Source organism: Nuphar pumila, chromosome 8 (genome assembly GCF_984573655.1).
Source record: "Nuphar pumila chromosome 8, dmNupPumi1.hap1.1, whole genome shotgun sequence".
Lineage (NCBI taxonomy): Eukaryota > Viridiplantae > Streptophyta > Magnoliopsida > Nymphaeales > Nymphaeaceae > Nuphar > Nuphar pumila.
Genome location: NC_143256.1, coordinates 112837291 through 112853868, shown reverse-complemented (window position 1 = coordinate 112853868; position 16578 = coordinate 112837291). Strand labels below are relative to the sequence as shown.

Genomic DNA, 16578 nt, shown 5'->3' with positions numbered 1-16578 from the left:
CCAAGCCTTTCCTCAATTTCCTATTATTTTTCTTTATGACTTTCTATATTTGTATATGACTACTCATGCATAACATTTTATTGTATGTTCTTCCCTTTTTTTGACGCTTTTATGCTTATATTCAAGTTTTATGACATTCAACTGACAATCATTCTTTTTCTTTTATCTAGTGTTTTTAAATTAGGACCCTCCTTTCCTCATTGCTGGCAAACCCTTCTTTATTCATCTATTGGCTCTGTTTTGGCTTTGATCTTTTGAGATACTCTTTTAGTCCATTGAGATTTGTGTTTTAACTTTTTTGGAATCTTTTGATCGGTCAATTAGAACCATGGTTGCCAGTCGAGGAAGCAGGAAGCGATACGGGAAGCGAGGCACTTTCAAAAATTTAGGAAGTGGGAAGCGTGGGACGACTTAGAAGCGAATCATGAACCGTCTCGGAAGCGACCTAGGAAGCGAGGGGGAAGCGAAAAAAAAATAAAAATAAAAAATAAAAAAAATGAAAAAGAGGGAAGCGAAGGGGAAGCACGCTTCCCATAAAAGGGAAACACGCTTCCTAAAAAAAGGGGACGCTTCCCCACGCGTTTTGGAAGCGCGACTTGAGTTATCACTGTTTTTGTGTTAATAATTAATAAATATATAATTTATAACACAAAAACTTTAAAAAGAAAAATATAAGTGCATTTATTATATAATACAATACATATAACATTTAAAAAAAATATTATAGTAATAAGTAACAGAGATATTTTCAAAATATTGTAAAAAAATGATATTTAAGTCACTGTTTTAAATTGAAAATATCATAATATATTTGCTAATATATAAATATCACTGTTTCATTTTGATATTTATATTTTAAACATGAGATTTTGAAAAACTGGACAATTAACTGCATGTGAGTTATGTAAGATGCATTAAAATCTCACTTTAATATCAATTTTAATATAAATATTATCATTTAGTTCTCTCTCTCTCTTTTGCCCCCATCAATACCAATAATTTACTCACGAAGAGTACAAAATGACTTTCCAAAATCCTACTTTGGAAAGTGTTAAGTATAGAACCCTTTCCAAAATCTTGTTTTGGAAACTGATAATGCTTTTATTAGCTGTTTTAATTTTCAAAAAGTTCTTTGAACCGATTCATTTTTTTGACACCTTGGTTGAGTCAATGATCAACTCAGTCGACTCGGCCGAGTCTTGGTTGACTCGGTCCAGTCAAAATGCTGACCCGGCCGAGTTTAGTTCCTAATCGAATTATACAGATTTTTTTGGCCCAGTTAGGGACTGATCCGAGCCAACTCGGGCGAGTCACGAGTTGATTTGTTGAGTTTTCCAACTATGCAATAGATAATAGCGTAAGGACAGAGTATATATATATCATCATCGAGCCTTATTCCAACTACATGGGGTCGGCTTTGTGAGTCCTATTTTTTCATTTTTGTCTATCTAGAGCTACAACTTTGGTCACTTTACAATCCTTCATGTCACCTCTTAATGCCTCTTTCTAAGTATCCAATGGTCTTTCTCTTTTCCTAGTTGCTTCTACTTGTATCATGTCAACCTTTCTCACAAGAGTTGTAATAGGTCAACCTATCTAAACCATCCTAAACAACATTCACTTATTTTATCTTTTATTGGTCTGATCCTAGGTGCTTTCTGATATATTCATTTCTAATTTCTTGATTTCTTGATTTCATTAATCTATGATTATTATTTTCTTAAAAATATGTGATTATCTCAAATTATCAAGCTATATACATAATATTAAGGATATGAAGGTTAACACTATCTGAATAATGTTTAGTGAATTTCTAAAAAAGGTCTGACTGGATAAAAAATAAAAAGAAAATGAGGTACAAATGAAAAATTGAAAGCAAAGAACATTAAGGAAAAAATTATAGTAGTTATGAGTACCAAAAGAAATGGGAATATTCAAGATAATTCCCCACGGAAAAGAATAATTCAATATATATATATATATATATATATATAGAAAAAGTGGTAGATGTGCAACCCTTAGGTGTGCAGCTACCAGTGCAATCATATTGGCCGTCCATCGCGGCCTTGATGGACGGCCAATGCAAAAAACGCAAAAAAACTCGATAGTCTTAACAATGTTTTTGAGTGCCGCTAAAGGTCCCAACGGAACTAGGACCTTTAGCGGTACTCTGAAAGCGCTGCTAAAGCCTAAAAAGCAAAAAAAGTCTATTCTCAGTGTTTTTTGTGTTGGTCGTCCATCAAGGCCGCGATGGACGACCAATATGATTTCGTTGGTAGTTGTGCACCTAACGGTTGCACAACTATCTATCTATCTATCTATCTATCTATATATATATATATATATATATATATTTGCTAGCCATTGGGGACCAAGTGGTAAGTCCATGATCTGTAGGGAAATGGATCGGCAAAAAAAAGATGTTAGTTGGTTCTCTCGCATTCCATTCTTTTGGTACCCACACAGCTACTCAAATTTCTCCTTAATGTTCTTTTTCTTTCAATTTCCCAGATTTGTGTGCTAATTTTCTCCATACTTCATTTTCTTTGTATTTTTTGTTCAATCAGGCATTTTTAGAAATTTACTAAACACTATTTCACTAAACGATTGTTGCTCTCTGCGCTCTTCTCTCTCTATTTTTCGGCAGGAGGACGCACCCTCCGCCTCTTTCTCACTCACTGGTTGCCGGCACCCCTCCTGCCCTCTCTCGTCTCCTTGTTGTTTTCCCCTATGTCACGGGCTGCCGAGCACCCTTTCCCTTTTCCTCTTTCTTTCTCAACAGCAACCGTAGGCTGCTGCTGTTGCTGCTACCATACTGGGACTGCCGACAGGGGGTGTCGATTCCCCTGTCGCAACCCCTTGGTACTCCCCTTTCCCCGCTCAGCCAAGTTGAGCCCCGATAGGGCCATCCCCTATCTCACCCCGCTCAATCAAGCTGAGCCCTGATAGGGTAAACTGAGCCCAGCTCGGTCGTGCTTTACCCCCCTCTTGGCTTGAACCCGGATCAATCAAGTGGCAACTTAGGGTTGCCTCTTACTTGGCTCAGCCAAGCCGAACTCAGCTCAATCCATCTTTTTCGATACCAAGTCTGATTAGGTCAAACCGAGTTCAGCTCGGTCAAACCTAGTCAATTTGGTTCCCTGCCGAACCAACTTCTTATGCCTCGTTACGCTCGGCTCGGCTTGCTAGCAAAGCCAACTTGATTTCTTGTACCGAGTTTGACTCGGTCCGGTCGACTCGAACTTGGTTCAAGTTTGACCCCTACGACGCAATTGTCATCTCGTCCTCTAAAATAAGGTTTTAACATCATTCCTTATGCAACACAATAGAATCCTTTTTAGCGCTCCACACCGGCACAACAAATGAGATATGCTTACCGAAGCACGATCTTTTAAGAACCTACGCTCAGAATCGTCCAAGATTCGGACCATCTCCGAGGTAGGGGAAAGTTGCATATGAGAACAATGTCGGAATACTTCTAACTTATACATATTATATTTATGTTTTATATATATATATGCTTTTAACTCAAGGATGCAATTTTGTGTATTCTTGTTCATTTTAAAATATGTCATTTACTTTGCCATCGCGCTGTAATATGCACATGCTCCAGATTTTTGTAATTTATTTAGGTCGATGTGTGGTTTCATACATCGATCCCTGCTTTATGTCATTTACTTTGCCGCCGCGCTATAATGTGCATAGGCTCCTGCTTATGCAATTTATTTAGCCTGATATACAGTTTCATACATTGGGCATCGCTTATGCAATTTATTTAGCTTGATGTGTGGTTTCACACGTCGGGCCTTGCTTTATGTCATTTACTTTGCCACCGCACTGTAATATGTCCAGGCTTATGCTTTACTATATATGTATTCTATATACATATATAATTTTATAAAGTATGCAGTTTTGCGTACTCTTGCCTACTTTAAATTACGCTAGTATGTATTTAAAGAAGTAGATTTGCGCATCCTCGCTGAATCTCGATTTTTAAACGATTTCATATGCGAGATTTCAAGCTCGCATTGTTTGCTATCTCGAAAAACAAAACAAGTGTTTTGCGTTTGTATATTCGCAACTAAGTTTATCCTCGAACCAACATAATAAAAAGGTCTTGACTACGTAGCCTTTGGTGGTACGTATGTCAGGTTCTTTTTTTTTTGTATCCGGAATGACTCGGATATTTTTCAGCCTAAAGCACGGGATATTGAAATTTTCAAATGATGTCTCGGTTTCTTTCTGAGAAACTAATATCTTTCTCGTCGTAGTGGTACTATCAGATATGCACGGCATGTTAGTATTATGATAACTAGACTGGAGGTTTATGGTAACCTCGTAGTGCGATAATGCACCATGATTAAAAAACAATCACCTAAATGGAAATGATCATTTCACAGGCAAAATACTCGATTTAGTTTAAAAGACCAAAGCATATAGAATATGTTGTCAGTTAAATTAAAACCTAACATACTCATTCGTCTCTTTGGTTCCGTCAAGAGAAATGATGAGATGATACAAAAACTTCAATGGACAGTTGTTAACAACTATGCTCATCGAGTAGCAATGACTCGGTGTACACCGTCATTGGAGTTAGGGGACTGGGCTACCAAATATTATCCTAGGTGGTAGATCTCATTGGCTTTTGTAAAAGTTCAGATGCATCCCTTGCTAATTATGCCTCCGAAGAATTCTCTCTCGGTTATAGGTCGTCTCCTTGGAAGCGGATTCAGCTAGTTGTCCAGGGTATCAAAATACATAGAATAACAAACCCCCGAACAATCTCAGTTGTTTCTACGTTTATCCTGTGCGTACCCTCATGTCAGTTAACTATCAAAACAAGATTACCATGCTCATTTTACTTATTCTGAAATTGCACATCGCGAAAGGAATAACACATATATTAGTCTTGTTTTGAATTTTGTTATTTATGCACTTACCAGGCTTTCATAAGTCTGACCCATTTTATAGGATGCAGGTGATGATTAGGTTGATGCGGCAGGCGATGGCGCGATGATGTGATGATATCAAGATCCCACTCTTTCTCTGTTGTTTCGCTCCAGACCACGTTTTGTAATTTTGTATAAGGGTTTCTTTTGAAATTCCTTTTTTTGTATAAACTTTAATTATCAAAAACCTTGTTTTGAATTTGTGGTTTCAATGATTGTATGGAGATACAAATCCATTGTGTAAAGGAAAGTTCGCTTATAATGCGCCCAAGGTTCGTTGACTTGTTCTTTTAAATACTATTTTTCGTTGAACTACCATTTTAAACTCTGAAAAAGAATTGATTGCAAAGCTTCAAATTAAAAAAAAAAAGTTTACAAGTTTGGGATTTTGGGGTGTTACAAAGAGAGAGAGAGAGAGAGAGAGAGAGAGAGAGAGAGAGAGAGAGAGAGAGAGAGAACTTACCGGCGAGAGGATGCGTAACGAGAGAGAAAGTGAGAGACAGGGGGCAGGGGGGGATGAGCGTCGGGGGGGAGAGAGTGAGACGAGTTTGAGGTCGGGGTCTCCGGCGTGAAGGTTCTGATGAGGCAGAGAGACAGGAGGCGTCGGGGTTCTCTTTTTAAAAGAAACCCCCCTGAGGGGGTGTTTAAATAGACTAATGGGAGGGGGGGGGGGGAATCCAACTCGGATCCAAATGTTTTTTTCTTTTTGTTAAAGAACCCATAAAAATTAATGAGTTTTACAAAAAGACTTCAAGCAAGAGAAGAGGAGGAAATATTATCTGGTGTAACATAAATGAAACAAATAAGATACCCCTATCGACCTCTATGGTTGTTGTTTTTTATGTTGTGTCATAAGGAATGTGAAAACTTGTAACATATTGCACAGTGTGCGATATACAAAATTAGAAAGTGTTAATAAGAAAGAGACTAAGAAATAGAAAAAAGCAGCAGGGAATAAGGAAGAAAAGATGTAAAGTGCACATAAAAACATATCTTGTTTGTGATTGACTGAAAAGACTTGCTTTGTGATGGAACGTGAATTAGATCTGGATCTAGATCCATATATGAATCCGGATCCAGTATAAGGAAACTGAATTTCCCTATTGTTCAGGAGTTCTTACTCCTTATCTTGCATTAGTTATCTAACTGCCCCAAATCAGTATTCTTGTAATTTGGCCATGATATTCATTATAAATGCATCAATGAATGGACGTCCAGCCCCACCACAATATAGATGCTGGTTTTGGCTGCAAGATATTGTCTTCTACCTTTCTCTTAAAAATTATCTCTTTGGTTCTTACTTGAATGTGGATCCATGTCCACTTGTCTAACTTTGTTTCCTTACGTGATAAAATACATATATATCATTGTTAAGATGTATGTATAATATATATATATATATTCATTTGTCATTGTATTATATATACATTGTATACATATTTATTTACCATTGTAATAGGTAAATACCCTCTGGGGGTATTTTTGTCTTTTTCTCTTATTGTAATAGATGCTGTCCATTAGGGACAGTTTTGTATTTTTGTTTTTCTTATTTTTCATCCCTTTTCTTTATTATAGGGGCTCTATGGTCATTGGGACCATAGAGTCATTGGGAGCCCCAACAGTCTCATTTATGACCGTTGGGAGCTCCTAATGACTCCTATGGGAGCTCCCATTGGCTTTAAGCCTCGGGCCTTTTTGTATATAAAGGGACTACTTGTCCCCATTTATGTTAATGCTTCTCTTAAGCATTCATGCTCAATAATATCAATATTTTTTATATTTTGTGTTCTTCTCCTTAGTTCGTTAATGCCTTGAATGCACTTAGTGCTTGTGTTGTGTCTTTGTTCTTTTGTATTGTCCCTTAGTTGGACTTATGTATGTACATGTGCAATTTCATGCATTTTGCATACTTGTGAGACAATACAAGAGTACAAAGGTACAACACAAGCACTAAGTGCATTCAAGACATTAACGAAATTAAGAGAAGAATACAAAATAAAAAAAATATTGATATTATTGAACATGAATGCTTAAGAGAAGCATTAACATAAATGGGGACAAGTAGTCCCTTTATATACAAAAAGGCCCAAGGCTTAAAGCCATTGGGAGCTCCCATAGGAGTCATTGGGGCTCCCAACGACTCTATGGTCTCAATAACCATAGAGCCCCTACAATATAAAAAATGACAGAAAAATAAGAAAAACAAAAATACAAAATTGTCCCTAGTGGACAGCATCTGTTACAATAAGAGGAAAAGCTGAAAATACCCCTAGAGGGTATTTACCTATTACAATGGTAAATAAATATATATAATGTATATATACATTATATATAATACAATGACAAATGAATATATACATATAATGTATATACATTATATATATATATAGATAGATAGATATATTATATACATACATCTTAACAATCATGACAAGCTGGCCATGTATATTTGCTAACATACACTTATAACTATGCAGGCACTTATATCTGTATAAATCTTGCTTCTAAGCAACTCATGAACTCAGTGCACATGTTGCTCAAAACTTGATAAATGGTTCTGATATTCATCATATGGCCTTTGAGCATTCTCTGAATTTGTCGTATGTCTCAGTAATAATGATGATGATTCACATGTTTGTATTTTATTTCAGGTGGTTCATGCCATTGAATATCCTTTTCACCTTTGTTATTGGCATTTTCCTTGGATGGATCCTTGTAAATATTACTAATGCTCCTATCCGCTTGAGGGGTTTAGTATTGGGATGCTGTTCTGCTGGTAGGTATGATGTCTCTATAATTATATATGGGCATTGTATCTAGTAGAATCTTGTATTCGCAAATACGAGCAGATTGAAACACATGAATGCCTAGGTATTGTCATATGGTTCTATTCAGGAGTCTCTCCTGCATATGTTCTGTCTCACTCTTATCGTGATAAAGAAAGTTTCACAATCTATCAGACATGAATATCTCACATTAGATTGGAAGCTTTATTACTTAGCAGAATTTTGCCCTCCTAAAATTCATACTTTGACATGAATTGGATGCAGCCTGTGGTCCTAAAATTGTTTGCAACTATTAAAGTTATATGCATAAACCAGCATATGTTATTCTGAACCTTACTCAAGATGATGTGCGTTTAATATGACTGGTGTTGAAGTTTTTCTTTTCCCAGATAATCAAGTGGGGGTCCGGCACACCCCTTCTAGTTCATTGATTGCATGTGACTTGCAATTCATTTACATTTGGGAAGCATTCTGAAGGTTTATCCTTCCAAGACATCCAAACCAAGTCTATGGACTTAGCCAAGAATTTGGATAAACTATTTAATTCCTTAGGACATGCCTGCACGAAGAACCCTAAATCAATGGACTTTCAATTTAAGGGGTTAAATTGCCATAAAGGCTTAATAGTTCATCGTCACTTAGTTTTTAATTGTTGAAAGGCCCTCAACAGTCAACTTTCTCCATTAAAGCTATCATAAGGTTTGATTTAGAACCTGCTAAATTCATTTTCTATGAGTATGAAGTGCACCAAATAACTAAATGGATACTGTACATGGAAAGGATAGTGTGCACTTCATGACTGATCTAAAGCAATTGACTTTTTCTCAATTAAGTGACTTGGGTTCAAATAACTTGTGTCAATTTGAATGGGATCTGAATGGCATCAAAGTATATTTCAGCTATGTGTATTTAAACAGTGTACATACATGTGTACGCATGTGCACTCACAGACGTACAAGCTAATACAGGTAGGCACACGTGCATGCTTTTTGTAGCTGAAAATTAGGTTAGGCAGAGACTTGATAACAGATCAGGCCTCTTTACACAATTCAGATTTGAGTGCCATTGGAGGTTGTAATTTGGGTGACACCTAAATGTTTGCAAGGGACATGAAGACATCGATGAATAGTTGAAAATGTCATATGACTCAATTATCAATTATGTGAACTTCAGAAGAGTGCATACTCACTGACGTGAACAACTGAAGCATCTAGGCCCCAGCATTTACATGGATAATTCTTAATCGTGAATGTTTGAAGATAATTAGATAAATTTGGTACTTTATTTATTGTGGGCATGCCCAATACTGTGCCATAAAAATGTGTAATTCTGTACTTTATGCATGCATAGTCCTAGCATCCATTCATTTAACATTGCAGATTGCATAAGATTTACATAATGTGTCTTGTTTGTATTTTTTTTTTACTAGTTTCATTGGTAAGAACAAATAACATAGAGTAGTAATAAGATGCCATAGAAAAACATGTAGGAGTTTATTCAAATATTATGGTTCTGCTATCCGTGCAATGTCAAGGGGCAGTCATGGTATTAACACAAAGTTTACAGGTGGCACAAAAACCTTTGTAACTTTCTCCAATCTGAGGTCATTGTCAGTCATCATTTTCCTAAAAAATTTCTTGATCATTTCTTGATCCTTTTTTTGTAAGGCTTCCTAGATATTCAATAACTAATTTCTACTTCCTGATTAAACATGCATTCTGTGATTAAGCCATGTGAGCAGCATCAGTGCAAGTGGCAAACTGATCATGTTAACTAATTTCTGCTTCCTGATCCCATGTAAACATGTCTACATTACAAACTGATCATGTTAATGTTCATTGTTTTCATGACCTTTAAGAGGCAATAGTTATCTTGTTTATGTGTTGGTTCCTTCTGCTTTCTGCCAACAGATATGTGTGGGTTAAACTGATGACAAGATGGATGTTTCATGATTTCAGGCACCTCAAAGTCCAACCTTCCTAGAATTAGGTTGTCATTTCAAGGATAGGTTGTATTGTCTGGTGAATATATTTTTGATATATCTTGCAAATCTTGGTGACCATGAAAGTTTTTTTCCTTTCGTGGATGAGTCATGAAGAACGAAATTTTGGTCTGTGAACCATAAAAAATAAAGGCTATCTCTCGGCATTTTTATTGTGGCTCACTCTCAATATTTTATTTTTACATTTTATCCTATGATCCAACAGGAAATCTGGGGAACTTACTTCTCATTATTATACCAGCAATATGTCAAGAAAGAGGCAGTCCTTTTGGTGATCCCAATGTCTGTGAAACATATGGTTTAGCATACGTATCACTATCTATGGCGGTATGATGTTAAACACAAAGCTGCTTGTTTCAATTTATTTTGCTAGTGAAATACATGAGCACATTCATTTTCTAGGTAAATGTGCCTCCATGAAGTGTGAACATGTCTCGAGCATTCTATATACAACTGTACTTATTCAATTTGTTAGTGACACCCTAGTATCTTAATTCTTTCCAGTAGTCTGGACACCTTAACTTAAAGTTGTATTTATTTTTCTATGTCCAGTTAGGGGCAATTTTCTTGTGGTCAATTGTCTACAATATCATGCAAATGTCTTTTCAAGAGAACACTGTAGAAGATCAACCAATCAGCACAAAAGATGGGCCAAAACCTAATACTAGATTGTATGGTGTAAATCAAAATATGGTCACAGCAGATTCCACAGAGGCATTAATTACATCAAGTAAGATTTTGGAGTACTCTCCCGAAAAGCATTCAGTCACTTTGCCTACATGTGAGGGTTATGCTGGAAGACAGGTCTGCTTTCTATTTTCCATTGCTGCAGTCAGTTCATGTAAAATTAATTTTTGATAGCTTCCTTGGTGTATATGGTTGTACAAAATATGCTCCATCATGAAACAGTCCTTTGTCAAAAAGCCTGATATTGTTACAATTTTTTGGAAAGTTTGCTTGAAACAGATCCTTATATAAGTACCATGCATACATTATTTTTTTATTTTATTTACACAGAAACCATCCCTAGGATCAGAGACCTAGTCACGCTGGCTCTGCCTGTCGTACTTATAGTCATTGTCCTGGCAGCATAAAACTCCTTGGGCTTACCCCTTGCCCCCAGGGAGTCGCCACACTTAGGTTTGATGAGACATACATTCTGGAAAATGGTTATGGTGGATTTACTTAACAATTTCGAGAGAGAATTTCATCATCTAGCCTATTCTCATTATATAAGTTTAATTGTCAATTTGTTGCATTGAGACCATTCCCAACTTTGTAATGTTCTTGTCCATTGTCCAGAAATATAGAGTTAGACTCAGGCTCACTTGAACGAAAAAGGATCTATGACATCAACTTAGAGTCTTAGACATTGGAGTATTATTTGGTCAAGTCAAACATGGAACAAACTTAGACATTAAAGTGTCATGTCTTAACATTTTTTAGTGCATATTTGGTCTTTCTAAATTGACCACAGTTACTAAGCTGACTCCATGAGGCTAGGTTGCCAACTTCAATTAGCTAATCAAGTAAAAAGTGGAGCCATCAGCTTGATACCTTGTCAGTTATGTTATTACACCTTGTGTTTTTGAAAGTATGTCATGCATTATCTTTTACTTTCCATGATTTCATGCTGAATGAGTTCTGTTTGTTATGAAACATTAGCAAATATGTAGCCATATTGCTCTACATAAAGGGAGTGGATATCAGGCATTCATAAATCCATCAATGCAACCTTATTTGGAAGATGCAAACCATGTGAGTGGTACAATTAACCCAGTTAGATCAACATGGACCAACACTATTGTCATCTCCCAGAATTAATCCTGCTATTGCATGGAATTGGCTCTCTCTCTCTCTATATATATCTATCTATCTATCTATCTATATATCTATATATATATATGTGTGTGTGTGTGTGTGTGTGTGTGTGTGTGTCTAGATATATTGGGAAAATATTGGCTGCACTTGGTTATACACTTATACTGTACTCTTTAGTATAAATGTCCCATTTTTTTCACAATTTGATTTTTTTAAGGTCAAGCCCTATGGATATGATCTACATGGACTGTTTAGTTGAAAGCATGTTTTAAATCATTTGATTGCATTACATAAGATCTTTTTAAGAGCTTCAAAAATCAGCTTCCCAAAGTACATTACAATTTCATGATTGAAAAAATTCAAGTATTTACATTGAAATCTTGTGTTTCCGAAGAATTAAAAGTGTAACGCCCTGAAATTTTAACCTGACAAATATGACCAATTTTTTTTAACATAGCGGAAATATTCAATTTGGTTTTGGGTTAAACATCTCAGGCACATAACAGGCATTTTGTACCAAACTATAAAGTCCACAAAATTTTCAGAATTTCGAAATGAATGAACAAGGAATTTTTGTGAACAATTTTGGTTTAATAACACCTTTCTAGAAACTTATCGGTTGATTAATTAGTAAATTCATTATTAGTAATATTTTGACATTTATTCGAGTTATTTAATGTTTAATCGGGGAATTTATGAGGTTTTTACAAGGTATTTTATGCTTCGGATCAACCCAAATGGATTTGGGTAGGGTTTACATCCATATCGGGGTTTAAACCAAACATAGAAGGGATTTAGATCCATTTGAGACCCAAATGGATCTCCCTCTAATGTAGAAAGTGTTTTGAACCCCCATTGAAAGATCCAAGTGGATCCCACTAAGCAAAGTGAGTTTGGGATCCATTTGGAGACCCAAATGGATCCCACTACGAAAATAAGATGTTGAGCCCATTTGGAGACCTAATTGGATCCCAATACGTAAACAAGGCTTTCAGATCTATTTGAGACCCAAATGGTCCCATGAAGGGAAAATGGATTTGGATCCAAATGAGAATTCAAATAAATCCTACTTAAAAAAACAAGATTTGGATTCACTTAAGATCCATATGGATCTCCCTAGTGTACTATAAAATTTGTTTAGATCCACCTATGGCCCAAACGGATCCTGCTTGTATGGATAGGATTTGGATCCACTGGGGACCTAAATGAATCTAATTAAATAAATAAATATATATATATATTAGTAGGTGATTTGGATTTGATGAAACCCAAATGGGTCTCACGAAAATCCAAATCCAAGTTCATTGGATTTCCCCCTAAAACCACAAACAAAATTTCCTTTTCCCCTCTTGTTTATTTTCACTTTCCCACCCTTAAAACCAAGTTTCAAAATCCAAAAATGTGTATAGATTTCAAAATTTGAAAACCCCAAAATGAAATTTTCATTTCCCCCCAAAAATCCCTAAGTTTCCGCCCCTAATTTGATTTTTCACCCTCTTATTCTCCCCTCTTTTTCCCTATACAAACCCCTCCCTCTTGTAACCACCATCACCACTTCACAACCACCATCTAATTCCCCTGCCATCACCACCACCTCCTACTGCCACCCTCACCTCCTGTTGCCACCCTCACCATACAAACCCCGACATTTCTGTTGACCCCTTCCCCCCTCCTTTTTCTATTTTCTTTTCTCTCCAAAACCCCAGCCATCGTCGTCTTCTGTTTTTTTTTTCGGGTTTTAAATCTTGGGGTGTTACAACATTGGTATCAGAGTATAAACATGATTCAGTAAGGATATTATGTTGCCTTTGGTAAAGACAACATTGGTATTATAGCTTAAATATGATTCAGTAAGGATAAAGAACTGCCTTGGTAATGTCAACTTTCGTATCGAAACGGGAAATAAATACTGGCTTGTGACACCTCCAGCGGACCAACATCACCCCGTAAGTAAGTTCTATTTTTGTTATATATTGACATTGTGATTAGTACTTTAAATTTGAAAGTTTGCAATTATGAACCAGGATGTTAAAATAGGGATATCACGGGTATTTATGCAACCTATAAACTCTTTATTGTACTAGATGGCTAGACGACCACCTCGGGGTTAGGTCGCGCAGAGAGTTTTTCTGCTAGAAGCTCTCGGCACCTTGACACAAACTTGCCAGGACCTTGTCAATATCGGGAGAAATGGCAATGGCAATGGCAATGGACATCATGGGAGAAACAACAACGGAAACCCATGATCGGGTTATAAGTGATTCATGGATATGGATCTCCCATCCTTCACAGGAAAAGAGGACCCAGACACCGTAGAGGAATGGGTCCATGCAATCGAGAAGATTTTCTAGATACTGAAAGTTCTCGAAGATAGACAAGTCATATTTGGTGCTTACTGTCTGAAGGAGGATGCCAAGAGCTGGTGGGAGACAGTACGAGAGGTTTGTCACACACCAGAAGAATTGCAAGTGCTCACCTCGATGCAGTTTTCAGAGGTGTTTCTGGACACCTACTTCTCTCATTTCGCAGGAGATCGCAAGATGCAAGAATTCTTAGATCTCAAGCAAGGCGGTACGAAGATCGTTGAGTACACGACCAAATTCCAGTATTTGGAGAAATATTGCCCATACCTCTACAACATAGATGAAGCCCTTGCCAAGAAATACGTATATGAGCTTCGTGATGTACTGAAGACTACGGTCCTCATCAGCCAGTCGCAGAACCTGACAAGGCCATCAAGATGACTACTATACTACAGGACGATTAGGAGTCTTCCAAGATGACTCAACCTGGTAGGTTCCAAGAGACCGGAGGTAACAAGAAAATGCCTCAAAGGTTTGATGCAGGCCAAAGAAGTACACCACCTGCCAAGAAACCTCGATTCCAGCAAGATGGGGTTGCTCGACTGCAACCATATGTAGAGCCATGCCCAAAGTGCAAGAAGCATCATAGGGATGAATATTACTGGGACACCGGAACCTACCTATGCTGCGAGGAGAAGGGACACTTCATCAAGGAATGTTCGAATAGGTCGGCACAGGGCGGGCAAAACACGACACCTAGAGGTCAACAACAACCTCAACCACAACAACAACAACAACAAAAGAAGGTGGTAGGCCATGTCTATGCCACCACAACCGAGCAGTTTAAAGATAGAGAGTAGGTACAAGATACCTTGTTAAGTTAAACTTTTTGAAAATGTGATTTTGTGTAGGTGTTCACATAAAATTGTGAATTTTGCCCAAATAAGTAAGAATCAATTGGATCCCACATGAATTTTGTATACCTCATAAATTATAGCCATGTATGAATGACATAGGTGCCCCGAAGAAAATGTCAAACTAGGTAGGAACAAACTGAGAATTTTGTAGTTAGGAAGCAAAAGAAGCAAAATATCTCGAGTTATTTAGTGCGTAACTATAATCGAATTTTACAGACGAAATTTCTTTAAGGAGGGCACGATGTAAAGTCCACAAATTTTTTAGAATTTCGAAATGAATGAAAAAGAAATTTTTGTGAACTATACTGGTTTAATAACGCTTTTCTGGAAACTTATCGGTTGATTAATTAGTTAATTCATTATCAGTAATATTTCAACATTTATTCGAGTTATTTAATGTTTAATCAGAGAATTTATAAGCTTTTTACAAGGTATTTTATGCTTCGTATCAACCCAAATGGATTTGGGTAGGGTTTAGACCTATATCAGGGTTTAAACCAAATATAGAAGGGATTTGGATCCATTTGAGACCCAAATGGATCTCTCTCTAATGTAGAAAGTGTTTTGAACTCCATTGAAAGATCCAAGTGGATCCCACTAAGCAAAGTGAGTTTTGGATCCATTTGGAGACCCAAATGGATCCCTCTAAATAAAAAGTATTTGTGATCCATTTGGAGACCCAAATGGATTTCACTATGAAAATAAGATATTGGGTCAATTTAGAGACCCAATTGGATCCCAATGCGTAAATAAGGTTTTTGGATCCATTTGAGACTCAAATGGATCCTATGAAGGAAAACTGAATTTGTTTGGATTTGGATCCAAATGAGGACCCAAATAGATCTTACTTAAAAAAATAATATTTGGATTCACTTAAGATCCAAATGGATCTCCCTAGTGTACTATAAAATTTGTTTAGATCTTGCGATGGGATATCTAAGAACGCATATTACATTATTCTCTTTCTTTATCTTTTTATTAATAGCCATTCCATTAATTTGCAATTCAGCATGCAAAATTTGTAACATAAGTTCTCATATCCAAATGCGCGGCTCGCCACGAGACCACAACCCATGAAAAATATAGAACAATGCAATATAGTGAAACAATATCAATGTGACTTTTGCGATGCATTAAAACAAGTGAAGAATGAGCAATCCAAGCTCAAGGCTCACCAGGCCTAAGATGATCCATTTTTATCTTTGATGCATCATATGCAAAAATTATAACATGTCATATATACAATGACGTCAACATGCTTTCCTATGCGCATTCATATATGACAATCTAACAATGTGCAAGAACTGCAACACTTATATGCATGTATTCACTATCCATGTGCACGTGCTTTTATGGAACCATTTCCCATACATGCTTTCATTTATGAATCATCTCAACTAGAACATGTGAACAATCATGCATCTACGTACATGCTAAACACACATCAATTTCAGGTATGCACATGCACTAGCAACAAGCTTTGTAAGAGCATAATACTTAAGCATGACATATCAAGTCAAGGCATGTGAAAAAATCCATTCATAGCATGTATTAGCATCAAAATGTATGCCCATAACAAAATCTGGAAACCTACATACATTTTTAATTCGAATTTAAGATTCAAACAACACCAGGTGTTAAATACATTTTTTTTTTAAACCCACCTGCCCAGCCGAGTCCACTCGGCTGGGCCTAAAAGGCCCAATAGGCCTGGTGAACAGGCCTGCCGGCACCTGTTTGGGTGTTGCCCAGGTCTGGCCAGACTACCAACAAATTTTTTTTTTTTGAAAGGCACCAACC

The 16578-nt window shown here is 36.7% G+C and overlaps 1 protein-coding gene across 1 annotated transcript in view; it reads left to right on the top strand.

Moving 5' to 3' along the window:
• Positions 1 to 16578, top strand: part of LOC149830260 (protein PIN-LIKES 3-like) — a 72464-nt gene that overhangs the window by 27201 nt on the left and 28685 nt on the right. The window contains exons 4-6 of the mRNA XM_090016404.1: positions 7601 to 7725; positions 9943 to 10064; positions 10290 to 10541. Coding sequence (XP_089872530.1) covers positions 7601 to 7725; positions 9943 to 10064; positions 10290 to 10541 — 499 coding nt within the window. The remainder of the gene's footprint in view (positions 1 to 7600; positions 7726 to 9942; positions 10065 to 10289; positions 10542 to 16578) is intronic.